At 42.6% G+C, this 27,787-nt stretch overlaps 1 protein-coding gene across 4 annotated transcripts in view; it reads right to left on the reverse strand.

Moving 5' to 3' along the window:
- Positions 1 to 268: 268 nt before the first annotated feature.
- Positions 269 to 27,787, reverse strand: part of LOC139385091 (alpha-protein kinase 3-like) — a 370,338-nt gene continuing 342,819 nt past the window's right edge. The window contains exons 1-16 of one of the 4 annotated variants that reach the window (XR_011628912.1): positions 18,561 to 19,028; positions 17,984 to 18,271; positions 14,904 to 14,942; positions 14,306 to 14,427; positions 14,027 to 14,144; positions 11,832 to 13,872; positions 6,653 to 8,969; positions 6,014 to 6,161; positions 5,661 to 5,783; positions 4,736 to 4,771; positions 4,224 to 4,501; positions 3,961 to 4,049; positions 3,621 to 3,838; positions 3,472 to 3,520; positions 3,098 to 3,286; positions 269 to 2,578 (exon numbers count right to left, since the gene is read on the reverse strand). Coding sequence is in view for 3 of the 4 variants with exons in the window: in XM_071130140.1 (XP_070986241.1) it covers positions 2,455 to 2,578; positions 3,098 to 3,286; positions 3,472 to 3,520; positions 3,621 to 3,838; positions 3,961 to 4,049; positions 4,224 to 4,501; positions 4,736 to 4,771; positions 5,661 to 5,788; positions 6,014 to 6,161; positions 6,653 to 8,969; positions 11,832 to 13,872; positions 14,027 to 14,144; positions 14,306 to 14,427; positions 14,904 to 14,942; positions 17,984 to 18,120 (6,033 nt within the window). In the remaining variant the exon portion in view is untranslated. Of the gene's footprint in view, positions 2,579 to 3,097; positions 3,287 to 3,471; positions 3,521 to 3,620; positions 3,839 to 3,960; positions 4,050 to 4,223; positions 4,502 to 4,735; positions 4,772 to 5,660; positions 5,789 to 6,013; positions 6,162 to 6,652; positions 8,970 to 11,831; positions 13,873 to 14,026; positions 14,145 to 14,305; positions 14,428 to 14,903; positions 14,943 to 17,983; positions 18,272 to 18,560; positions 19,029 to 27,787 lie in introns of those variants that run through there. The other 3 variants (XM_071130140.1, XM_071130141.1, XM_071130142.1) reach the window with 3 other exon arrangements.

Raw genomic sequence — 27,787 nt, forward strand, 5'->3', positions numbered from 1 at the left:
AATTGTGCACAAATATGATAGCTAACATCAGTGGCGTGGTGCAGACAGAATGAAACTGGTATCAACAAATGTTTCACTCTATCTGATAAAACATGACATTGCTAACTAGGCATAATTTAGCTAATACCATTTTAAAGTTTAATTAATAAGTTAGACACTCACCAGACAATGTTGGTAGGTACTGTAGCTAGCTTGGTTTCCAATTTCCAACAGTTGTTTCCAATCCCCTTGATTGGTCATCAACTGTTTGCCACTAGTGATAGTGAATATTATTGTTGCCAAAGGTTTGCTGCAGATTCACCACTAGTGGCAAACGTTTGCAAACTTCTGGCAACATTTTGTTGCACACTATTTAGTTTGTAGCAAATTAGCCACAAACTTGCGGGAAGTTTGAAGCAATAAATTCATTTTTGTAAGGGATAGTTAGCTCTCTTAGCTAACTACATTCTCTTGTATTGATGCAGTAAAGACAGGTACTACGTAATCATATTGGAAGATAAATAACCTAGCTATGACAAGCTAGAAGTTAGTCTACTAGCACAAGTCAGCTCGGTTGGTTTCTGCCTCTCCCTCCCTCCTTGCTCCTGTTTCACTCACTCAAAGTACACACACTGCAAGGCCCCTGCTCCGCCTGCTCTCCTTTGCACTTAATCAGCTTTGTTTAAAGTAGCTTTCAAATATATTTTTCTACCACTTCCCTCACTCGGATCCGACCATGTCCTCAGGTCCATTCGGAGCGGGTCTCTGAATTGAAACATTTATTTGTGCATATTACACAGGGTGGGAAAGCCCCAAGTCTAATTTCGGATCGTGTCCAACTTTTTAGACCTCTACTTGAGGCCCAACCTAACAATCCTTGTCACAACAGACAATACCAGAAACATTGTGAATGATGTCACAGAAACTGGACTTTGGCCACAAATAGGGTGCTTTAAATTTGGCGTATTTTCCCAAATAAACACAAATTAAAACTGTTTCTATCTATTTTTCCGCTGTACCGAAACTGAACCATAACCCCAATATAACTCGAACCATGGGTTTGGTGAACCGGTACACCTTTACCCTCAACTACACAATTTGATCCATAAAATGTACCTTTATGATTCAAGTCTTTGGAGATCTTCATGTACCATTGAGCTAAGTGAGAAGAAGAAGCAGAAGGTAAGTCATGGGCCTATACTGTCATTGTAATGAGGATCTATTTAGATACCTAAATATGAGCTCTTGTATAGCATGACATTACTTAAGTTATAGATAGGCTATGGATATATTGAATTAACCTTTAATAATGTGGTTGGGATCTGTTATAACACGTTCATGAAATGCCTATATATTATGGATATGTCGTCAAGGTAAATCATTACCCAAGTGGTACAGTTCTCCTGCAACAGGGTGACCAAATTACGATCCTACATCTGTAATGTCAGATACTTATATGTCAGATTACAGCAAGTGACATAGCGGCTAGCCCACGTCATTATTTACAACTGAGATACATTACATGTCAAATGGTTTCCAGGGTAGCACTCAAAACACACCCTGGTCAATAAGAGGCTTAATTTCAATATATTTCATTTTAATTTACAGCCATTGCATCCCGTGAGCATTTTATAGGAATGTCATACACTGCAACATGAAAACGTAGGCACATTTACAGTATAAAAAGCACCACGTTTTTATTCACAGTGTCATGGAAAACAATATACGCTACATTCTTAGGGCATAGTTTTCTTAACAGAACTATTATCCTGAGCACTGTGCACCATTGAAGATAACCTTTAACTCCATAACGATCCCTTTAAACGTATTTCCCCTAAATGTTCATGTTGTTGGGACCTGAATCGAGTTGGCGTGCTAACCTTGTGAATTACTACTGTGAATTACTACTCCGAATTATTACTAATATGCAATAGGAATCCCTGTATAATGTGAAAGCTTTAGCCTAAAATTGTATGTGATCTACTCAAAAAAAATTAAGAATGTATTCATTAGTGAAATGAATGTGTAATTTAATAATTTGAAGGACATACTAGTGTGTCATTCATTTCATTGTCTCCGATTCTGGCAACAGAGGCGACATGCCCATTAAAACTGAGGTGGCATTTCATTGTTTATTTTAACACAGAATTCATTAAAAGATGTGGATGAAGCGTCTGTCATTTCTGGAAACATTCAAGTTCTTCCTTCACCTGGCCTTCTCTTTCTCCTTCTGATCTCATCTTTCTGTCTGTCTCTGTCTGTCTTTCTGTCTGTCTGTCTGTCTGTCTGTCTGTCTGTCTGTCTGTCTGTCTGTCACGGCTTGGAGGAAGGGTCACCAGCCTTTCATCCCAGACCGGCTCCCAGCTCCCCGAAAGCTCTATAGGTGGGAGGACAAGTCTGGCAGTAATTCCATATCTGGTTCAGCATTTATTCTCTTTATTGAGAAAAGCAGTTGCTTGCTTTCTACGGCCGATTCTAACTTCGGACAACATTATGAACATCAACGGCCTTGTGCTTGGCGGTGGCTTTGCTGTCCTCTGGCTGCGCTGGCTTTCTGATCAACCGGGGGCTTCCTGTGGCCTTCCTGGAGGGCTGGGGACTGAATGAAATAGGTACTTTATTAATCAATTTGGCTAGCACAGACTTCGACTTCTACCCTTTTAATAACACCCCTAGACACACACGTTGAGAGGTTACAGGGTCCGCCACAGCGCAGCGCCCTTGGATGGAGAGGATTTGGGGGCTAAAGGAAAACTACATCCTATAACTATATTTTGGTATTTGGTTCATTAGTCTGTTGTTGATATAGTCCCAAAATGTTTTCATGTCAGCAATCAAGTTTTCAAGGTATGTAACTTTCAAAATACAGAAATCTTGCCTGAATGATGCATTTTGCATCCTCTGATGCTGAGTTTGCATCATATGATGCAAAATGCATTATTCGGGACAGATTTCTCAATTTTGAACGTTACATATCTTGAAAACTTGATTGCTGACATGCAAAACATTTTGGGACTATATCAACAAAAGACTAATGAAACAAATACCAAACAATAATTTTTGGGTGGAGTTGTCCTTTAAGTGCCTTGCTGAAGGGCACAATGGCAGTGGTTCATACCTGGAGGAGCCGCCCATCTTGCGGTGGAGCAGGGGGCTCCTGGAGCACTTGGGTTTGGCTGGGGTCTGCAGGGAGTCCTGTGTCTTCAGGGACCTCAGGCTGAGGAGGCCGCAGTAGTAGTTACACTGGTGCTGAGAGACAAACTGCTCAAACACATTGGGGTTCTCTGTGATCGTGAGACTTTGGTACCTGGAATAATAACAACAGATTCAATGTAACAGATGAGTAAAGGAACATTTTGTTGACAGAGCTTCGTGACAGATTTTGTTATTACAGTATTTGTAATTGTAATTGTAAATGATCTATGTAGTCATGAATATCTCTAGAACACAATGTTCAGAAAATACAACAGAATAAATGATAGGCCTACAAACCCTTTCGATTTGATGGAAATTCCAACGTTTGTGATCTTGAAGTCAACACCTGCAGCACAATCACAATTACAGTTCATTTCACCTGTTCTGTTATTCAGCCAAAGCATTGTCCTGCTAGAGTTAGTCATCCGAGACTATGGACACTGTACCTTCCATCCGAGTGAGCAGCAGGTTTCCATTGGTCCACTGGAGGATCCAGTGCTGCAGAGTACAACACTTCAGTGCCGCCTCTGAGCCAGTTCTCATGACCAGCCGGCCTGTAGCGTCCATCAGACAGTACCTCAGATAGACCCCCTTCAGGTCAGACTCCACCGTAGCATGGGGAATGGTGTTGGCAGGCCGATACATGAGGTGGACTGGGATCACTCTGTATAACCAAGAACATACACACACTGTGGTATGACAGAAGACTAAACAAAGTAGTGAAGTGATATGAAAAAACATTGTTTTTATGTGCAAGTTTCGTATCATTTTGATGATCTCACTCACTCCAGCACTTCTCCAAAGGTTCCTATCACCCTACATTCCGCAGCAAAGATCTTGCAGTATTCACGAGCGATGTTCTGAAGTCTACATTCCTTTTGGAAAGAAGATTGCATTCACGATCGGACAGAAAAACTTTAATTGGGTTAGGGATCAGAGCTTTGACTAAATGATTCCTTTCATAACATCAATAATATCATTACATTGAACCAATTTCCATTGATTTTCATTAAACATTTACTTTATGTTAAAGAAGTAAAACCCTTCACCTGTTGGGTGATTGCCAGGTTCCTCTCGACCAGGTTGCTCTCCTCCTTGACTCCGTAGTAGGCGATAGGGCTCTTCACCTTGATGTAACATGTGGTCCCAGACTCAAACACTGGCTCCAGCCCATAGATGACCCTCACTCTGCAGGCCTTGTGGGAGCAGCCCTCTCCTATATGGGCCTCCTCCATCATGATACGCCCAAAGAACTTACTTCCCCAGACGCCAGAGTCAGCCAGGCCCTTGGTGAACAGTAGTGGACTCATCTCTATCTCCTCTCCCACTGTAGAGAGGAAAGATAGTAAATTCATCAAATATAATGCACTGGAAGTGGTATTATGAGGCTGCATCGTGAGCCACCTGATCCTGCAAGCTTCCACGAATGGCTAGTTGAACGGCGCTAACCATTCATGTAAGCTTGGGGATCAGGTGCCTCACAAAGCAAATGATGGGGTGTGACCGGACAGTATTGAACACCAATTACATCCTAACAAATAATAGACAAATGTAATCTTACCTTCTTGATCCTCACGCAGAAACATGCCAGAGAGTACTGCAAAAAAGACAGAGTAGAAAGAATAAGAGCTTGCGAGATGCTAAGTATTTATATATTCCTGCTACCAGTCACTTTTCAGCCCAGTTTATGCATATCCACCTATCACGCCTACACTGACTTTCTTGCACACTCACACACCCACACTAACACCCACACACACTCATATACACACACTCAACACCACGCACACACCCACCCTCCACATATACGGCTGCCATCTTGTTTACTACTATTATTATTCATCCTGCTACCAGTCACTTCCTCCTGATCCCTGCCTACATGTACATATCAACCTTAACTACTCCAGTATTCCTGCACATTGTAAATGTGGTACTGGCATTGACCCTGTATATAACTTACATTCTTCTATTTATTTTGCTTCCTCTCTTATTTCTTATTTCTCCAGTTTTTTTGTTATACTATTTGACATTGAATACTGCACTGTTGGGAAGGACTTGCAAGTTTAGCATTTCACTGTACTTGTGCATGTGACAAATAAAACTTGAAAGATATAGGAGATAAAACACGCCAGAGAGTACTGCAAAAAATAGATTCTAGTTGACAGAATGAGAGATAAGAGATATTAAGATATAGGAGATAAAACACGCCAGAGAGTACTGCAAAAAATAGATTCTAGTCGACAGAATGAGAGATAAGAGATATAAAGATATAGGAGATAAAACACGCCAGAGAGTACTGCAAAAAATAGATTCTAGTCGACAGAATGAGAGATAAGAGATATAAAGATATAGGAGATAAAAGACTCCAGAGAGTACTGCAAAAAATAGATTCTAGTCGACAGAATGAGAGATAAGAGATATAAAGATATAGGAGATAACGTGTTGAAACAACTTCAGAGATTGAACTGAGACACTTGTGTACATACTGTCAACACTCAGTAGGAAGTCTGTTGTGTCTGTCCCGTATTCATTAGTGATGGTGCAGCCATAAACTCCACAGTCTCTGCTGGACGTCTGGACAATAGCCAACGCTACCTGAGTCTCATCTCCTGCACTGGGAAACACACCATCAGGGATGGACAGAACAGCAAAATAAACAGAGTTTCAGAAAGCTCTAACTATAATTTCTCAGCCACATGGTGTCTCTACAACACCTTATCATTGTTGCCATCAGGAAAACCGTCGTGATTATTTTATTGTTGAATCCCTTTTATAAACAATATTTTCCAAATTTTGGCTACAGCATTTCACGTCAAGGCAGCCTGCATGGAGGACTCACCTTCTTTTAACCTCAGCGATCTCCACCTCATCCCTGATCCACTTAATTGTGGAGTCACTAAGAACGTTGAAGAACTGGCACCACAGCTTCAGATGTCCTGCCGTATCTGAGAAGGGCTCTCCTCTAATCTTCCTGATGACCTGAGGAGCTGGAGAGAGAGGGGGGAGATAAAGAGAGGAGGGGAGAGAGAGAGATTAGTGCCAGTAAGAGAGGGACTCCCGATAGACAGGCAACTAGGTAAAGATAAACACTTTCTTATGTTTCAGCTTCCTAACTTAAAGTAATATGGATACTATTTCAGTTAAGCCTCCATGTAATCCCACCTGGCAAGTAGCTGGCCTCATAGAAATAGAATGAATAGAACAAGCATCCCCAGTCAAATTGCCAGGTTTAGAGGTTGTAAGCCAGTTCTATTAATTCTATATCTATAACTGACGATCCATCTCGTGACAGTGTCAAAGCAAACAGAGGAAGCACGAAGGCTCTCGATAGCACTCCCTACTGGAGGTTAGCCAAAGAAACTACACTGACTCTAATGGTTAATTTAGTTGAATAAGACTAGCTACTCTCTAAAAGTATGCCAACATCAGCCACCCCTTTTTTTTTACACTAAGCTGATATATCTTGAAAGGAGTTTACCTTTGAATGGGTTATGCTTGTCCTTCTCAGCTGGTTTCTCCTCAGTCTTGGTAGTGCCGGTTGTCTCCAGGGCAGGTTCCTGGCTCTGTCTGAGGGTCTCTGGAGTTGGAGCCAGCTTCCTCCTACTGAGCAGTGGGGAGCGTCTCTCTGTTGGAGGGGTGCGCTGGCCATTGGGGGGCTGCAGCAGGGGCGACCTGCGGGACAGCCCAGGGGACATGGGAGAGGAGGACTCTGGGCATAGCCTGGAGCTCATCCTGAGGACCTCCTCTCTCTGGGGGCTCTGGGTGTCAATCTGTGAAGCAACAGCTCCAGGGTCCTCTCCTTTGGGTTTTGGGATTAAGATTTTGCGTCTAGCGCCGGAGGCCAGCTCCTTTGGTGTGGCTGAGGGCATGGGGGACACACTGTCTGATCCCTTCAGCAGGCCAGTACTGCTTTCAGTGACTGAGACAGATGTTGAAGAGTCTGGCTTTGAATATTCCCCAACTTTCACCTCCTTGGATGGAGAGCTTTTGCTATCCAACGGAATGGTGGGAACAGGTACTGACCCTTGTGTCTCACTACTTGGGGAACCGTTGGTATCAAACCTTCGTACAGTCTGAGGACCAGGCTGAGGAACATCAGGTTTGCATGCTTCACTCCAACCTAAAATCATACCAGTATCTGGTGAAGAGTCTCTCTGTTTTTCACTGACAGGTTGCAATGTTGGGGTTGCAATGTTGTTTGTAAATCCTGTATTTTTTGTAGAAAAACTTTGGTTCTCAGTGGCACTAGGAAGTGAGCTAGATTCTGTTGAACGCTCCGAAAGGGGAGAAGCACACGTTTTGTCTCTGCCATGTCGACTGCTGAACCCTGGAGGCAGTGAGTGTGAAGAATCCATCCCTTTGACTGTATTTTCTAGTGTTTGTTGTTTCTCTGCAGGAAAGGTAACAGATGAGATGGATGGAGGAGGAACTGTAATGTCCAGGGACTTCTGCTCAGGAGTAACAAGAGAAGACTCTTTTTGACCATCCTTATTCGCAGCCAGACTAATATCAGCATTATGATCCAAAAGATGCTCCTGGTCTGTATCCATGACACCTTCAATGTCCATTACTATACATACAGGAGGATTACTGTTCTCTAAAGTGCCATCCATGTCTACAATAGAGATAGGAGGACTAACAAAAGCTTTAGGTGAGGCTTCAGTCATAGGACTAACTATGGGGGACTCAACTCGTTCTGGTTCAGAGGTATTACATCTATATTCTACATTTGAAGCTGAAATAGAACTGACAGACATATTGGTTTCCTTCTTACAAGTGTCTTTCTCAGGTTCCTGCCTGTACTCTGTCTCATCCATCCTCAACTCTGGACTTTGCATTCTCACATCCTGTATGTCAGTTGATGGGGGACATTTAGGTTGTTGGTCTGTGTTTAGACTTTGTATAAGGGGCATTGAAATGGTAGCTACTGAAATAAGTGCCACTGAAATGGGTGCATCTGAAATGGGTGACACTGGACTTACTTCTGTAGGGGCACTTTTCTCCATTTGTGACCTTAGAATCTCGGCAATAGACATTACTTTGGCTACAGGTGTTGGGGCTTTTGTTTGTTGCTCTGAGATGTTTGTGTTTGGGACACTTGTTGTTGTGTCAGCCATCTGTGATGTGTCTGGAATAATAGGCTGAAAGCGGGGATTTAGAGAAAGATCTTGGCATTCTGCTATCTTCAACACAGGTATACTCTTCTCATCCCATACAGCCACTGCTATACTTTCAACGGTTTTCTTTTCAGGTGCTTTCGTAAGTCTTTCAATTTCACCTTCCTGAACTTTGCTAACTTTATAAACAGTTTCCATGTCAACTCTTCTCTCATAACTGCCTCCCTGTGCATGTAACTCAGCCAAATTATTACCCTGTACTTTAACGTCAACTTGTATTTCTGTCTCACCAACGTTTTTTATAGCTATCTCAACTTGGCCTTGCTGGCCTACTGAGGAAACACTACACCCCAAGGTTTTCTCACCAACACCCGGGCTTTCCAGGGGTGACTTTAGTGGCTCTGTAAAAGGTAATGTATGGCTCTCATTTGATCCCCTGGAATGATCCTGTGTGCCCTGCATCATTTTGTCAGAGGCCGATTGGCTCAGAGGATTGTGCAAAGTAGGTGACCGTTTGTTGGCATTTGCTGTGACTTCTCTGTCCGATGACGATGGAGAACGTTGTCGTGGCGAAGGTGATTGTCCGTCCAGCTTTCTCCGGATGGTTAGTATTACAGGTTCTTGCCCGACAGGTGTTCCCTTCCACTCTCTCTCTGTCTGTCTGTGGTTCTGTGTAACCTTGAGGCACAATAAAAGAAGAGACAGATTTACATTCTGTAAATACTTTGCTGCAGTCATAGCCATGACACATAAACACACATCATTGTTATATACACATCAAAAATAAAAGCATGGTCTCCCGGGTGGCGCAGTGGTTAAGGGCGCTGTACTGCAGCGTCAGCTGTGCCACCAGAGACCCTAGGTTCGCGCCCATGCTCTGTCGTCACCGACCGGGAGGTCTGTGCGGCAACGCACAATTGGCCTAGTGTTGTCCGGGTTAGGGAGGGCTTGACAAACATTCCACATCCACAATGTGCAAATCAGCTCTGTCGACTGCAGATGTGTTTACTAGTTTTTAAAAAATGTATTTAAAAGTATTCATATTCAGTATTATCAACAACCATCACTCCTGTGTTCCAATGGCACAAGCCTAAGATCACCATGCGCAATGCCAAGCGTCGGCTGGAGTGGTGTAAAGCTCGCTGCCATTGGACACTGGAGCAGTGGAAACTCGTTCTCTGAAATCATAAATCATGCTTCACCATCTGTCAGTCCGACGGACAAATCTAGGTGTGGCGGATGCCAGGAGAATGCTACTTGTCTGAATGCTTAGTGCCAACTGTAAAGTTTGGTGGAGGATGAATAATGGTCTGGGGTTGTTTTTCATGGTTTGGGCTAGGCCCCTTAGTTCCAAAGAATGGAAATCTTAACGCTACAGCATAGATTGACATTCTAGATTCTGTGCTTCCAACTTTATGGCAACAGTTTTGGGAAGGCCCCTTCCTGTTTCAGCATGACAATGCCCCGTGCACAAAGCGAGGTCCGTACAGAAATGGTTTGTAGAGATCGGTGTGGAAGAACATGACTGGCCTGCACACAGCCCTGACCTCAACCCAATCGAACACATTTGGGATGAATTGGAACGCCGACAGCGAGCCAGCCCTAATCACCCAAGACAGGTGCCTGATCACACTAATGCTCTTGTAGATTAATGGACGCAAGTCCCCGCAGCAATATTCCAACATCTAGTGGAAAGCCTTCCCAGAAGACTGGAGGCTGTTATAGCAGCAAAGGGTGGACCAACTCCATACTAATGCCCATGATTTTGGAATGAGATGTTCGACAAGCAGGTGTCCACATACTTTTGGTCATACAATGTATCTAACGAATGAATCTTGTTTTCAATTTTGAGCTCTCGTGTTAAGTGCTGAGTGCTCAGACATATTTACTAATTGGAACCTGGTCAATGGATGAAGCAATCCTGTTTTCCAGTTATAACTCTGTTACTATCTCACAAACTGTTCTTGACTTGACAGCTATGGCTTGTAGTCAAATCACTATAATTCACACAGGTTCAACCCCTCAGATAGAAAGATTTGAATACTGTCTAATAGTGCTACTGGGGTGTAGCGTTGTTAAGCTGCACTCATTTGATTATTAGATGATTATTACTTCACTTTATATGTCCTTTGATGAGCCATGGAGATGAACAATACCCTCACAAACACAGTGCAGTCCCACAGTACAGGACGAGGTAGTCTAATGTTTTGACCAGGTGCAGAGTGCATGTGGATCTGTTGTGAGATTGACTCCTGGTCTGAGCTCATGTTCCTTTAGTCTTAGATAAACAGTAAGAGATATGTAACTCATTTGAAATAAGCACCAGATCTAATTGGTCAGCTGAAATTAGCACCAGAGGGATTGGCTCCGGTGTGACTTCATCAGTGAATGAGATAAGTCCAGAGTTACTGAAAGGACCATTCACATTGTTTCTACTTTGATTTCAATATCACAGAACTAAACTATGGTGTTGTGTGAAATAATAGTGCATTCCCTTTGAAGAATCAACTGACAAATGATATTGAAATGGGGAGTACATGAACATTTACAATGACATGTACAGAAGGGAGAGTATGCTCTTAGGTTCAAATTGTACAAAAATATATTGTAGGCCTACTTTGGTTTCATTGAAACAAGAAAGTGCTTTATAACCTGTCTCGCTCTCTCACACAGTGTTCACAGTATGACAGTGGACTAAGCACAGACAGACATGGAACATTTAATATTTTTAGGTTTAGTGGGGAGACAATGTAATTTGGATCATTCAAAGGGGTGCTTGATGGAACAGAGTGGACAGAAGTCTGTCTCAGCACTATTTTCACAGTACTTTGTTTCCATACCTTCCTTTTCTTGGGTTCAGTAGAAGATGCAGTGTTTCAAAAAGCCCAAATAGTAGGAAATCATTAATGTCTTCTTTGGAGAGAAAAAATAATCAACGCCTAAAATGATTTACACCTCTTTGGATGAGAGACAAAAACGACATCATCTTCCTCTCTGTTTGCATGGCTGCGACCAACAGCGCAACTAAAAGACGAGGATAACAGTGCAGCTCAACTCTCAAGGATAGCAAAAATATTACCCATCATGCTCTCTGCCTCTATGTCTGGACAAATCCAAAACCTTTTAAGGCATCATTGCTGTACCATCTGTTCCATTGTGCTTTTCACTCTCATGCCATGTGTTTTCCACCACCAATACCATTCACAGTCGCCTTAAAGACCCACTCTGTCACACAAGCTAAGATTGTTGACCTTCCAAAATCCTTATTGCACAAATCATACGCACAACAGAAGTCTTGAGCTATTCTGTGATTTCTATATTCATGTTTTCAGCCATTCAATATGTAGCAGTGGCAATATACCTGCTGTCCGTGCCAGCACATGCATCATTACACATACATCTTGTCACACAGAGAGGGGCATACTTGTAAAGTCTAATAATAGCCCTGTGGATGCTTGTGTTACTGATCTGATCTGGCTGGTGTGTTTTGGAAAAGTTAGGCACTCCATGAGCTCATAGGGACAGGGCAGAGACACTCACCTCCCCACCCAGCTGCGCAGGCAGCCGAGACAAAGACACATTCTTTAGGCACGTGCATGTTTCCTCCACAGACAGCTGATCTCCTGACTGTTCACACAGACGCTGAGGCAAGGCAGAGACAGCCTCGCTGCTCTTACAGGGTGATGTTAGTACTGACTCCACTGATTCCCCAGCAACTTCAACTGCAGTTCCAGTTCCATGAATGGAATAAGTATCTGAGTTTAGCACCTCAAGCACTGATGCTGAATCCTTCCCCGGGCATTCAGTTTGACCTTTTAGGGGAGTAGTGGTGCTATTTAGGTGTTCCAGGACAGAACGCTTGTTGTCTACCTCAATGTTCTCTGGTGTGTTGCTCAACACCTTTGGAGTTGTTACTGAAGGACTTGCTTGTGGTTGTGGTGTGACAGAGGAACTTGGTTGTGGTTGTAAATTCGGTGAAGGACTTGGTTGATGTGGTTGTGGTTGTAATTTCATTGAAGGACTTGGTTGACGTGGTTGTGGTTGTAGTTTCGCAGAAGTAATCTGTTGTGGTTGTGGTTTCGCAGAAGTAATCTGTTGTGGTTGTGGTTTCGCATAAGGACTTGCTTGGAGTTTCTCTGAAGGACTTGGTTGACGTATTTGTGGTTGTGGTTGTAGTTGTAGTTTCGCAGAAGGAGGATCTGGTTGTGGTTGTGGTGTTACTGAGGGACCTGGTTGTAGTTTTACTGAAGGACTTGATTGGTGTGGTTGTAGTGTCCCAGAAGGAGGATCTGGTTGTGGTTGTGGTGTTACTGAGGGACCTAGTTGTGATTTTACTGATAGGCTTGATTGACGTGGTTGTGGTTGTAGTTTCGCAGAAGGAAGATTTGGTTGTGGCTGTGGTTTTGCTGAAGGGCTTGGTTGTGGTTGTGATGTCACAGAAGGAGGACTTGGTTGATGTGGTTGTGATTTTGATTTCGCTGAAAGAGGACTTGGTTGTGGTTGTATTTTAGCTGAAGGACTTGGTTGTGGTTTTAGTTTAGCTGAAGGACTTGGTTGTGATGAGGTGACAGGAGGAACTGTACTCTGACTCCCTATAATATTGTTATTTCCAACATTTTGGGTCACCTGAGCCACTGCAGCATTCTGACTCTTATTCCCTGAGATGGTTTCCCCTGTAGAGAGGAGCCCAGTAGAAGGAGAGAGGATGCTAGGCTCTCCGTTGTGTGGTGGGGTTTGTGCAGGTACTTTCTCCTTCACTTGGACCTTCACTTCTTCCATTACTGACACAGTGTTGTTCAGTGGGGCTCTCTCAGACTGATTCATGTATTTTACACTCTCTGTCTTTGAGGCTGAAGTTTCAACAGCACTCTCCACTTCCAGGGCCTCTTCTGATGACCCCAGTGAGGGTGAGGACTCAACCAGACAGGGTGTCACACTGACCTCTCCTTCTTCACTCATCCCTCTCTCCTCAGGCTTCTTTCTGGCTTGGTTATCAGCCGTCATCCCACTATCCTCTCCATTGGAGATCTTGATCTTCTTCTTGGCCAGTGATGCTTTTGGTGTGTGTGGAGCAAAAGACTTTTGCACTGAATCGTAAACATACGTTGGGCCTTTGTTGCTGCTATTTTCTGTAATGGCTGCCTGTCCATTGACATTGGAAGACCCAGCCCTGTTAGATTCCCATTTTTCTTCTCCCACCACAGGTGTGTCCTGTAGCCTGGCCTCTGCCTCCCCAGCATGAGCCTGAGTGCTCTCCTCAACCACTTCATCCTCCATAAAGCTGGGGGCACTGAGGCTGGGGTCCATGGGGGACCGTCGCTTCCTCTGGGACCGGTCTGGACTGATGGTCCTCAGTGTTTCCTGCCGACTACCAGGAGACCCGTGGTTCTCCTTGTCCCACAGCTTGGGCTCCTCCAGCTCTCTGCGTGTGTTTTCAGCCTTCAGTTTTATCTTGGCGAAGTACTGCTGGTGGATCTTGTATTCGCTCATCGTCCCCACCTCAAGGACTCCAGAGCAGGACACAATACCTTTGTTGTTCCTGGCTGATGCCTGGTAGATGGCTGCATCCTCCATAGTGCAACTGTAAAGAAAACAAATCATAGATACTTGTATTATACAGTTGCTGCACAATGTTTTAAATAATATTTGTGTGCATCAATACAAACCAAACTGACATCAATATGATAATGTATAACATCTTCAATACAAATGACAATTATGATCTTGATCCATACTTGTAAATGTGCAGTGAATGGTTTTGTCCATTGCGGGAAATGTTGTATTTAGGTAGTCCACAGTATCTGTCCAATTGCAAATCATCTTTATACCATGTCACTTCAGGAGCGGGGTGACCTGGAGTCAAATTGAAACAGAGAAACAGTTATAGAGACTACATTTCGCACTTACTGTAAAATCTTCAGATAGATAATAGTGGTTAGCAAGTACAACAACAAAGTATGTAGGCTATTACAAACAACGTATTGCGCCCACTCACACACCAGAGGAGAGTTTACCTGACACCTCACAGGTGAACTTGATGCTACAGGTTTCAGATACGGCTCTTGACTTTAATGTCGTCTCAAAGGATGGCTGGGTCTCCTCCGTTAAATGTGCCATAACACAATGTAGGGTGCTCCTGCATAACACACTTAGTTACATTTTCAAATGGAAACAAATGTCTCTCACCTGGGCCAAAGCTATTTTCAAAATATGTAATCCTCTATGCAGGCAATGGAAGACAGCCAAAATATATGGAATATAAAATGCAATAATTTGTAAAATATATAAATACATTTTTATCAACACATTCAACCCTACATACTGTAAAGTAATGTGATTCCATATCCTAGTGATTTGATATCCATGGATTGTCTTGCTTTCCATAAGAATTGCAGAGGTCAAAATGGGTGTTATGTAGTTTGTGATGCAATATCTTGTGCAGTCCAATATCACAATAATCAAATATCAGCCAACATACTTCACCAAGCACACATTGTTCCATCTCAATGTCATGACGGTGAGACAACATAAGCCAGGCTAAAGGAAAGCTAAAAGATAGCAAGTGTTGGTGTTAGTTTAAATGAATTTCATGAAACAAATACATGACAGTACCTTGATGGCCTGTACTGAGAATAGCTGTGACTGGAGTAGCTATGCAGAGAGGATGCAAATAGAAGCAGCTTATCAGGCACAATGTATAGGTGTTCTGGCATGAATGAAGATGGACTAAGAAGTGTTCTTACATAAACTATCACCAATTGTCATGCTTTTAATTGGTTATCAAATGACTTAATTGGTTATTACATTTAATTGGTTATCAAATTGGTTATCAAATTCACATCAAATTCACATCTTTTAGTCCATATGAAATTAATTTTACAGTAATGAGACATACAGTTGAAGTCGGAAGTTTACATACACTTAGTTTGGAGTCATTAAAACACATTTTTCAACCACTCCACAAATTTCTTGTTAACAAACTATAGTTTTGGCAAGTTGGTTAGGACATCTACTTTGTGCATGACACAAGTAATTTTTCCAACAATTTTTTACAGACAGATTATTTCATTTCTAATTCACTATATCACAATTCCAGTGGGTCAGAAGTTTATACACACTAGGTTGACTGTGCCTTTAAACAGCTTGGAGAATTCCAGAAAATTATGTCATGGCTTCAGAAGCTTCTGATAGGCTAATTGACATCATTTTAGTCAATTGAGGTGTACCTGTGGATGTATTTCAAGGTCTACCTTCAAACTCAGTGCCTCTTTGCTTGACATCATGGGAAAATAAAAATAAATCAGCCAAGACCTCAGAAAAAAAAATTGTAGACCTCCACAAGTCTGTTTCATCCTTGGGAGCAATTTCCAAACGCCTGAAGGTACCACGTTCATCTGTACAAACAATAGTGTGCAAGTATAAACACCATGGGACCACGCAGCTGTCATACCGCTCAGAAAGGAGATATGTTCTGCCTCCAAGAGATTAATGTACTTTGGTGCGAAAAGTGCAAATCAATCGAAAAACAACAGCAAAGGACCTTGTGAAGATGCTGGAGGAAACAGGTACAAAAGTATCTATATCCACAGTAAAACGAGTCCTATATTGACATAACCTGAAAAGCCGCTCAGCAAGGAAGAAGCCACTGCTCCAAAACTGCCATAAGAAAGACTACCGTTTGCAACTGCACGTGGGGACAAAGATCGTACTTTTTGGAGAAATGTGCTCTGGTCTGATTAAAGAAAAATAGAACTGTTTGGTCATAATGACCATCGTTATGTTTGGAGGAAAAAGGGGGACGCTTGCAAGCCGAAGAACACCATCCTAACCGTGAAGCATGAGGGTGGCAGCATCGTGTTGTGGGGGTGCTTTGCTGCAGTAGGGACTGGTGCACTTCTCAAAATAGATGGCAATATGAAGACGGGAAATGATGTGGATAAATTGAAGCAACATCTCAAGACATCAGTCAGGAAGTTAAAGCTTGGTTGCAAATGTGTCTTCCAAATGGACAATGACCCCAAGCATACTTCCAAAGTTGTGGCAAAATGGCTTAAGGACAACAAAGTCAAGGTATTGGAGTGGCCATCTCAAAGCCCTGACCTCAATCCTATAATAAATTTGTGGGCAGAACTGAAAAAGTGTGTCCGAGCAAGGAGGCAATCAAACCTGACTCAGTTACACCAGCTCTGTCAGCGGGAATGGGCCAACAATCACCCAACTTATTGTGGGAAGCTTGTGGAACACTACCCGCAACGTTTGACCCAAGTTAAACAATTTAAAGGCAATGCTACCAAATAGTAATTGAGTGTATGTAAATTTCTGACCCACTGGGAATGTGATGAAAAAAATTAAAGCTGAAATAAATAATTCTCTCTACTATTATTCTGACATTTCACATTCTTAAAACTAAGTTGTGATCCTAACTGACCTAAAACAGATAATTTTTAAATGTCAGGAATTGTGAAAAACTGAGTTTAAATGTATTTGGCTAAGGTGTATGTAAACTTCTGACTTCAACTTTACATGACTCTATATGAATATAGTGCTTTCAATACAGAATGCAGGTATTGTAGGCTCATTATTGAGTGACATTAATGCCAACAAAAACTGCATTTGTATTCAGAAATGTATTTTGAATTGAAAATTATTCAATTCAGATTCCACTTCTGTTGGAAGTAATATCACTCCATACACCATAGAGTGCAACATCTTAATTGGTGGATATGTCATGCCTGTAATCATGGCCAAAAACAGAGTGTTTAAGTGTAGGTCTAGTCACTCTGTCTGGTTTTGTCATCTATTTCAGTCTCTCGGCCAGATCATTAAGATAGGGTGCTACTAAGGCCATGGTTTATTTGAGATTGTATTTTGACTGACTATTGCCTAGTGTCTACAGTGAAACAAAATCAAACCACTGACAGTGGAAAAACACTAAGTGACGTCAGAAAGTATTACATGACGATACTATCTGTACCATTAATATTTTATTTAATTATAATTAAGAATACATGTTTTCACTTGACTTGATAGTTTTGCAGCCCGCACTTGGCCATAAGTAGACATACCCAGTAGTAGGAAGATTGGATTTTCAAAAACTTTTCTTCTATTTGTAGGATGCATTTTGGAAGACGGTTTGCCTTTACACAGGCTCATGCAGGGAGATGCAGTTTATTTATAAAGAGCTGAGAGCTGACCTTCATGGTCATAGCTTTTTATGAGCCGGTAGTGAGTGTTGCCTATCAGCTGGCCATTCAAACAGTCCTAAATGCAGTAAACGACACCATGGAAACCAACAATGACTTTAATATGTGGTTGACTCATCCAGTTGTCTTAAGATGAATGCATTATAACTGGCTCTGGATGAATGCATTATAACTGGCTCTGTATGAGTGTGTCTGCTAAATGACTCAAATGTAAATGTTATGTAAATATAACTAACACCGCTATCTCCAACTAATTAACACACTGAGAAATCATTTCAATCCAAGCCATCCAATCATTTTCATTTAAAAGGGCATTATAAATTCAATGATTATTGTTTTATTATTAAGACCTCATAATGCAATGATGCCGAATCAATGGTTAACCTTCACTTCAAAAGGAGAGGGATGTGGTAATAAACATATTCTAACTTTCTTGTTGCTTGTTGAGGTACAGTAATATTTCCTGTGTTGAGCTGAGGGGTTGTGTACCTGTTTTCAGGCCTGACATCAGAGAGGTAGCTGCGGCTGCTGGCTCTGCTACTCCCTATGACATCATCTCCATTGTGGGAGCTGGACCTCCCGTCCCCCGCAGAGTAGGAGCGGGTCATCAGCCTCCTGGAACTCATTCTCCAACAGATAGAGTTTCTCTTTCAAACTTAAATTCCCAGGAGAAACTTCCTCGGAGAAGGCAACAGATGATGATGTACATCCACCAAAACAAATTAGGTTTGCTTCTGTGGCTGTAATCTGTTATGGTCTAAATCTGGGAGATAGCAGCTGAAAGAGAGATAAAGATGACACTAAGTTATTTTTAATAACAAGATACAAAATCAAGATTATTCCCTTTTTTGGTAAATATTTATGAGCTTGAAAACATGTTTTTTTAAAAAGCAAACACTTCTATTGTCTTCATCAATTGTAGTGTAATGCCTTATACTATAGAGACTGATATCAGCAACAGAGATGTTTGTTCAAAGTAATGTTGTTATGTTCAGTTGGTAACACATCCATTATATCATCATTCATCGACAAGCTATCTTCCATCAGATCTCTGAGGTAAACTCACCATTCATAGCTTTCCTTTTGTCTCTTTGTATAAGGACCCACCACTCTCTCCGGCTCAAGGCACTGTGCAATTTCCAAACAAACATGAGCATGCGTACCCTGCCAAACCTATTTATAACAAGCCTACAAATAGGCACAAGAGCACATCACATTTTCCAAAACTAGCCTTCGAACCATTTTAAGTACAATACCCCACCACCACAAGGAAAACTCCCTTTGGGAAAGAATCTGTAGAAAAGAGTTTTGATGATATCTGTTCCAGCATTGTGGAGGAGATAAATCCATATGGAACAATGCTTAGTCAGAAGCCACAAGGCCATCTAAGAGTTGGTTGTCCTCCAAATGTTACGAATTAGGTTAAGCAAGTTAGGCCACCACGAGTGTGTGACTTGGTTACCATTGGAAAACGTGCCCTCTAAAACAGCAGAGGGACTTTCATGTGGCCCAATGGGTGACTGCGCTTTTTCTTCTCTTAAACAGCGTGCATGCTTAGTGTTTGATACAGCCCGTGTTGCTAAAGTATCATATGACCCTGTCAATCAGAATGATGACACCAGCCTTAAAAGTCCATTCAAAAGAGCTGTAAATTCAGGCATCCAGTCCCATCGCTCCCACTTTCCAAACAGAAAAGTGTTTGGTTACAATGACTGACCTTCCACAGCAACAAGCTTGTTGATCCTGTATATGACAAATATACTGGGAGAAATGTGGGTCTAAATGCAATAGAACATTTTGCAATGGTTACTTCTCTGTGATATTTTTATGCTAGTGATATAACATGTGCTGTTCTCAGTGAGTTTTTCACAGAATTGCCGTGCAAGTTGTGGATGTCAGTTTCATCATCTCTTGGGCTGCTGTTTGGTTAAGCTGTGATGACACTGTTCGACCACCCTGGTCCTTGCCTGTGCTCTCATTGTGTTGTGATTGACACTGTTCTGTCAGACCCCCAGAGGAAAAGCAATAGGAATAGAACAGCCTTATATAGTCCCTTCAAGATGTATAGGTGTGGGTGGTACATTGTCATTTGCTCATCCAACTGACGGAGCACAATGAAAATACACACAATATCGTACATTTTGCACAAAATGTACAACAAAAAAATCACATTTGGCCACCAGTGTCCCCTCCAAAAATGTGGTGCATGATGCCTCATTTGTGTAGCTCTAGGTCATTAGTTAGTCAATGAATGGACAACAAATTCAAAACAAAATCAAAATAACTCTAAAGAAGGATATTACACTTTTCACCTTAACTTGCATTCTCTCCAGCATACCGACAACTCAACATGCATCTCAGTGCACTAGGGATTAGGGGACGTAACTGGCACTATCACTATGAATTCCCAGATTTTTGAGTGAGTGACACATAAATCAAGTTCAAAGATACCAATCAAAATTCCTCCCATGTTACTCTGCATAGACAGTCATCAGATTATACATACAGTGGGGAGAACAAGTATTTGATACACTGCAATTTTGCAGGTTTTTCTACTTACAAAGCAAGTTGAGGTCTGTAATGTTTATCATAGGTACACTTCAACTGTGAGAGACGGAATCTAAAACAAAAATCCAGAAAATCACATTGTATGATTTTTAAGTAATTAATTTGCATTTTATTGCATGACATAAGTATTTGATCACCTACCAACCAGTAAAAATTCCGGCTCTCACAGACCTTTTATTTTTTCTTTAAGAAGCCCTCCTGTTCTCCACTCATTACCTGTATTAACTGCACCTGTTTGAACTCGTTACCTGTATAAAAGACACCTGTCCACACACTCAATCAAACAGACTCCAACCTCTCCACAATGGCCAAGACCAGAAAGCTGTGTAAGGACATTAGGGATAAAATTGTAGACCTGCACAAGGCTGAGATGGGTTACAGGACAATAGGCAAGCAGCTTGGTGAGAAGGCACCAACTGTTGGTGCAATTATTAGAAAATGGAAGAAGTTCAAGATGACGGTCAATCACCCTCGACCTGGGGCTCCATGCAAGATCTCACCTTGTGGGGCATCAATGATCATGAGGAAGGTTAGGGATCAGCCCAGAACTACACGGCAGGACCTGGTCAATGACCTGAAGAGAGCTGGGACCACTGTCTCAAAGAAAACCATTAGTAACACACTACGTCGTCATGGATTAAAATCCTGCAGGGTCCCCCTGCTCAAGCCAGCGCATGTCCACGCCCGTCTGAAGTTTGCCAATGACCATCTGGATGATCCAGAGGAGGAATGGGAGAAGGTCATGTGGTCTGATGAGACAAAAATAGAGCTTTTTGGTCTAAACTCCACTCGCCGTGTTTGGAGGAAGAAGAAGGATGAGTACAACCCCAAGAACACCATCCCAACCGTGAAGCATGGAGGTGGAAACATCATTCTTTGGGGATGCTTTTCTGCAAAGGGGACAGGACGACTGCACAGTATTGAGGGGAGGATGGATGGGGCCATGTATCTCGAGATCTTGGCCAATAGCCTCCTTCCCTCAGTAAGAGCGTTGAAGATGGGTCGTGGCTGGGTCTTCCAGCATGACAACGACCCGAAACACACAGCCAGGGAAACTAAGGAGTGGCTCCGTAAGAAGCATCTCAAGGTCCTGGAGTAGCCTAGCCAGTCTCCAGACCTGAACCCAATAGAAAATCTTTGGAGGGAGCTCTAAATCCGTATTGCCCAGCGACAGCCCCGAAACCTGAAGGATCTGGAGAAGGTCTGTATGGAGGAGTGGGCCAAAATCCCTGCTGCAATGTGTGCAAACCTGGTCAAGAACTACAGGAAATGAATGATCTCTCTAATTGCAAACAAAGGTTTCTCTACCAAATATTAAGTTCTGCTTTTCTGATGTATCAAATACTTATGTCATCCAATAAAATGCAAATTAATTACTTAAAAATCATACAATGTGATTTTCTGGATTTGTTTAATTTTTAGATTCCGTCCCTCACAGTTGAAGTGTACCTATGATAAAAAATTACAGACCTCTACATGCTTTGTAAGTAGGAAAACCTGCAAAATCGGCAGTGTATCAAATACTTGTTCTCCCCACTGTACATGCCTCCTGCGCTGCTATTTTAAATTTTTACATTTCCATTGTCGTGTTTCAGCAAATTCCAGGCCCTGTCTTTTACATAGCAGGTTGATGCAGTATGTCTCAGTAAGTTGCAGGCCCTGTCTTTGACATGGAAAGCTGATGCAGTGTGTCTCTGCTTATTATCAAGCGGAATTATTCCACTCTTTTGCTGGCTCCCACCACCACCACCCTGTGATGACGGACGTACATGAACTGGACTGGACACACACACACACACACACACACACACACACACACACACACACACACACACACACAGCAGCTGGCTCACAGCCCTCAATCAGAAGCCACGGTAGGGACAAAGAGGGAGGCCCTTGGCTAGCCTCTGCCTGGCTGTACATTTTTAGAGGGGTGTGTATGCTGCTATGCTGCTGGGATCAATAGACCACGAGGCCATGTCACATGACCCTGAAACACCTGGCCTATGACGTAATGGAAGGAATTTTCTACAAGATGTGTGGAAAGAGAGACTCACAGATTGTACAAGGGTCTCAGATTATGTCAAATGTGGTTGATATCCTCTTTGACCTCACAGAGGCTGCCTTGGATACATCTTTGGTATAGTTGACGTCTAAAGTTGCTGTCACACCCTAATCTGTTTCACCTGTCTTTGTGATTGTCTCCACCCTCCTCCAGGTGTCGCCCATCTTCCCATTATCCCCTGTATATTTATACCGGTGTTCTCTGTTTGTCTGTTGCCAGTTTGTCTTGTTTGTCAAATCAACCAGTGTTTTTGTGTCTCAGCGCCTGCTTTTTCCAGTCTCTCTTTTTCGCGCCCTCCTGGTTTTGACCCTTGCCTGTCCTGTCTCTGAGCCTGCCTGCCCGCCCGTGTTGGGGAATAATCAGAATTGGTTGGTAATATAGGTAAGATGTTTTATATTCATCATATGTTTGTATGTTACTTCTCATCAGAATGTGTTTGTATAATACTGTGGCGGGGTTGCAGTGTCTGTTCTATGTCAAGACTAAGTTGCTTGGGCCGGAGAGAGGGGAGAGGTCAAGAGTGTATCTCTTGGCTCCACAATGTCTGTGTGCCAGTCAGTGTGTCTCTGTGATCTTGTCAATAGGATGGATTTGATATATGCCTGTTGATATGATTGGTTTATGGTTCTGAGTTTGAGTAAATAACATAGTTTAAGAGACAAAGCTGAACGATTTATTATGTCTATGCTGTCTGACTGTGTTTTTTGCTATTAAAGGATCTCAGCTGCAATGTGGAAGGGACTCTCAGAGAATTCATTGATAGACACTGAATTGATCGGAGAGTCACAGGGTTGTGATAGAGCTCATATAATTAAAGATGGACTTCGATAACTAACTCTGACTTGTGTGTGGTTTGCTCTCATGATTTGGTAAATAGAGGAAATTTCCACGACACCCGCCTGAGCCTGCCTGCTGACCTGTACTGTTGCTCCACCTCTGGTTATCTGACCCCTGCCTGCCTTGACATGTCTATTGACTGCCCCTGTGGATTATTAAACAATTGTTCATTTGACGTTGTCTACATCTGGGTTTTACCTTCACACCTGATAGTAGCTTTTGTTACACCATATGTTTTGCCTACTGATAATGGAAATAGAAAATCATATTATTGTAATTATATTGAATTTACAGCTGATTTATGATCATTATCCCATTGCATAAATGGGGAAACCTGATACTCAGACGTTACATCAACATTTGTGTTGACCTCATGGTCTGGATCAGATGGTGGGTTTTCCACCATGGCCAGCGGGGTCATAATTCACTTCATTGACATTGTAAAAATCAAATCAAATGTTATTTGTCACATACACATGGTTAGCAGATGATCATGAGAGTGTAGCGAAATGCTTGCGCTTCTAGTTCCAGCAGTGCAGTAATAACCAACGAGTAATCTAACCTAACAATTCCACAACTACTACCTTATACACACAAGTGTAAAGGGATAAAGAATATGTACATAAAAATATATGAATGAGTGATGGTACAGAATGGCAGAGGCAAGATGCAGCAGATGGTATCGAGTACAGTATATACCTATGAGATGAGTAATGTAGGGTATGTAAACATAAAAGTGGCATAGTTTAAAGTGGCTAGTGATACATGTATTACATAAAGATGGCAAGATGCAGTAGATTATAAAGAGTACAGTGTATATATATATACATATGAGATTAGTAATGTAGGGTATGTAAACATTATATTAAGTGGCATTGTATAAAGTGACTAGTGATACATTTTTGACATCAATTCCCATTATTAAAGTGGCTGGAGTTGAGTCAGTATGTTGGCAGCAGCCACTCAATGTTAGTGATGGCTGTTTAACAGTCTGATGGCCTTGAGATAGAAGCTGTTTTTCAGTCTCTCGGTCCCTGCTTCAATGCACCTGTACTGACCTGGCCTTCTGGATGATAGCGGGGTGAACAGGCAGTGACTCGGGTGGTTGTTGTCCTTGATGATCTTTATGGCCTTCCTGTGGCATCGGGTGGTGTAGGTGTCCTGGAGGGCAGGTATTTTGCCCCCGGTGATGCGTTGTGCAGACCTCACTACCCTCTGGAGAGCCTTACGGTTGTGGGCGGAGCAGTTGCCGTACCAGGCGGTGATACAGCCCGACAGGATGCTCTCGATTGTGCATCTGTAGAAGTTTGAGTGCTTTTGGTGACAGGCCAAATTTCTTCAGGGGTGCTCCCTCTGCTGTTTCCTGAAGTCCACAATCATCTCCTTAGTTTTGTTGACGTTGAGTGTGAGGTTATTTTCCGGACACTACACTCCGAGGGCCCTCACCTCCTCCGTGTAGGCCGTCTCGTCGTTGTTGGTAATCAAGCCTACCACTGTAGTGTCGTCCGCAAACTTGATGATTGAGTTGGAGGCGTGCATGGCCACGCAGTCGTGGGTGAACAGGGAGTACAGGAGAGGGCTCAGAACGCACCCTTGTGGGGCCCCAGTGTTGAGGATCAGCATAGGTGGAGATGTTGTTACCTACCCTCACCACCTGGGGGCGGCCCGTCAGGAAGTCCAGTACCCAGTTGCACAGCGCGGGGTCGAGACCCAGGGTCTCGAGCTTGATGACGAGTTTGGAGGGTACTATGGTGTTAAATGCTGAGCTCTAGTCGATGAACAGCATTCTCACATAGGTATTCCTCTTGTCCAGATGGGTTAGGGCAGTGTGCAGGGTGGAGGTGATATGGTCCTTGACTAGTCTCTCAAAGCACTTCATGATGACGGAAGTGAGAGCTACGGGACGGTAGTCGTTTAGCTCAGTTACCTTAGCTTTCTTGGGAACAGGAACAATGGTGGCCCTCTTGAAGCATGTGGGAACAGCAGACTGGGATAAGGATTGATTGAATATGTCCGTAAACACACCAGCCAGCTGGTCTGCGCATGCTCTGAGGACGCGGCTGGGGATGCCGTCTGGGCCTGCAGCCTTGCGAGGGTTAACACGTTTAAATGTTTTACTCACGTCGGCTGCAGTGAAGGAGAGTATGCAGGTTTTGGTTGCGGGCCGTGTCAGTGGCACTGTATTGTCCTCAAAGGGAGCAAAGAAGTTATTTAGTCTGTCTGGGAGCAATACATCCTGGTCCGCGACGGGGCTGGTTTTCTTTTTGTAATCCTTGATTGACTGTAGACCCTGCCACATACCTCTTGTGTCTGAGCCGTTGATTTGCGACTCCACTTTGTCTCTATACTGATGCTTAGCTTGTTTGATTGCCTTGCGGAGGGAATAGCTACACTGTTTGTATTCGGTCATGTTTCCGGTAACCTTGCCCTGGTTCAAGCTTTCAGTTTCGTGCCAATGCTGCCATCAATCCACGGTTTCTGGTTAGGGAATGTTTTAATCGTTGCTGTGGGTATAACATCGCTGATGCACTTTCTAATGAACTCGCTCACCGAATCAGCATATTCGTCAATGTTGTTGTTGGACGCAATGCGGAACATATCCCAATCCACGTGATCGAAGCAGTCTTGAAGCGTAAATAGTGACCTTTAATGCCTCATGGCCTTGAACTTTTCACCCAGCTTCCTCCCACTCTGTTACAAGGTCTTGTAGAACCAGGTAACTTGATTTACTCTACAGCTGTGATACAAGATATGTTGGTTCTGATATGAGACAACATGTTGATTTCTACAGTATTTATAAATGGTAGAAGTTATAATGCTTATCTGCCTGTCAGCTATACAGGATAGAGGATAACTGATCCCCTAATTATGATCAAATTAATACATTTATCATCATGGTTTCCTATGTCGTCTCTAGGCCTCAGCAGTTTCAACATCAGCTAAACACAACCAGAGCCCGTTCAGATGTAGGCCTACTACAATATGCCTCAGTACTGAGTAAAGTCACTCAAGTCAATATCTCATTGGATACAAATACACTTCTCTGTACAGTTTAGCAATTTAATCATTTCAATTCAAACAGGTGCTCTTGTCTGTAAAGAGTACAAATACCCTGCTTACAGTAGGTGCCTGAGTTTACGCAGTACTGAACACTTCACTACTTCCCTCTAGTGGTCCCCTAGCAAACAAGCAGGAAGTAGACTGCGTGTGGCCACTACTATGAAACTTCTGTGTTATCACTCCTATAGCCATCTTCACATGCACCCAGGTGGGCCAACAGTGTATTACTGTTTGGTGAAAGCAGAACATTAAACTCCACTGACTTTTCAGACTGCTTTCATAAACATTGTGTGTGTGTGATTGAGATCACAAAGCTATGTAAGATATACAGTAGTGTGTCCAGCTTCAAATTGCTTCCACCGGGATACATATCGGCTAAGATTAAAATATAACATATCACATTTAGGGTATCGGAACTATGGAACATTGGAACATGGTGTTCCTTTTCGATTGGACGCATGAGGGTTAAGATCCAAGCTAATTGGAGCGGCTAGGTGTTGACATGACGTCTTATGCCAGAGTGATTGGCTGGCTGTCCTGGGGTATGTCCTAAATAGTACTCTATTCCCTATGTAATGCACCACTTCTGACCTCTGGTCAAATGTAGTGCACTATATATAGGTTATATTGGAGTGCTGTTTACCACTCTCAGGTAGCATGATGCCAAGTCCTGTTCTCGCTCCTTACCCCCCAGCCAGCCAGTAGGGTTGTTTTGATGTTTGACAGCCTGGGGTCTGGTCACTGTGGAAACTGGGCTTGGATTTGTAAGACTGTCCTGGGCTGCTGAATCTATGACATCATCTCTTGGTTATTCACACCCAGACAGTGTTGACTCCCAAGGCCAGAAGGAGAAATAGGAAGAAGACGTGACCCTGTGGAAGGACAGCTGAACAACACCCAATGTGTTTTCTCCTGTTGTTAAAAAGTATTTGCCTACTCATTTAATGTTGAACACATATCAGGATTTTAACAGCACCATAGGCTCATTCCAGAAGTTAGCCTTAGCAAAGACCTAGGATTAGCTTACCCTCTACACATTTTTTTTATATATATATTTTTTTATACCTCAAGGGGTCTTAAAATTAAAAATCAAATAACAAAATGATCCATGGTATGACCATCTTAAAACAATTCCATATAGCTTAGAAACCCCCCCCCCCCCCAGCTTAGACAGGGCTCACTCCTTGATCACACCGACAGCTGTCCTTGCATTTTGGTACACCAGAAGTACATTCATTTCCAATGGAACGCTGTGTTTGCCTTGCAGCATTGCCCAGCAGAGGTAGTTGCAGTGCATTCTGTGTGGTGCATTTGTTGGATTTATCGAACATATGCATTAAACTGTATGTGTAGACGGCTTGACAGAAATGGTAGCAGAAGGTGAATATTGAAATGTTGTGGCACACATATCCAGATGATGCTGCGTACTCTTTTTTACGCTGTCGGTGTGATCGAGGCGTTAGACTGTTAAGTGCCAAAAATAAGGGGTCAAATATATGTCAACAAAAATAACAAATGTTTCCTGATCTTTCTTATATCTCTCAGAAATAGGACAGACACTTCAGAACAAACGTCCTTTAGATTTTTTGGGGGGGACTATGTGTTGTTCCATGTCGTGAATCTGTTATTCAATGCTTTTGTGTGGGCTAATAGCAGTAAGGCCAAATAAAATGTTTCATCAAATAATGTGTATATATATTTTTTATACTTCAAGGGGTCTTAAAATTCAAAACCACATAGCAAAATGATCCTTCTTAAAACAA

Source organism: Oncorhynchus clarkii, chromosome 26 (assembly GCF_045791955.1).
Source record: "Oncorhynchus clarkii lewisi isolate Uvic-CL-2024 chromosome 26, UVic_Ocla_1.0, whole genome shotgun sequence".
Lineage (NCBI taxonomy): Eukaryota > Metazoa > Chordata > Actinopteri > Salmoniformes > Salmonidae > Oncorhynchus > Oncorhynchus clarkii.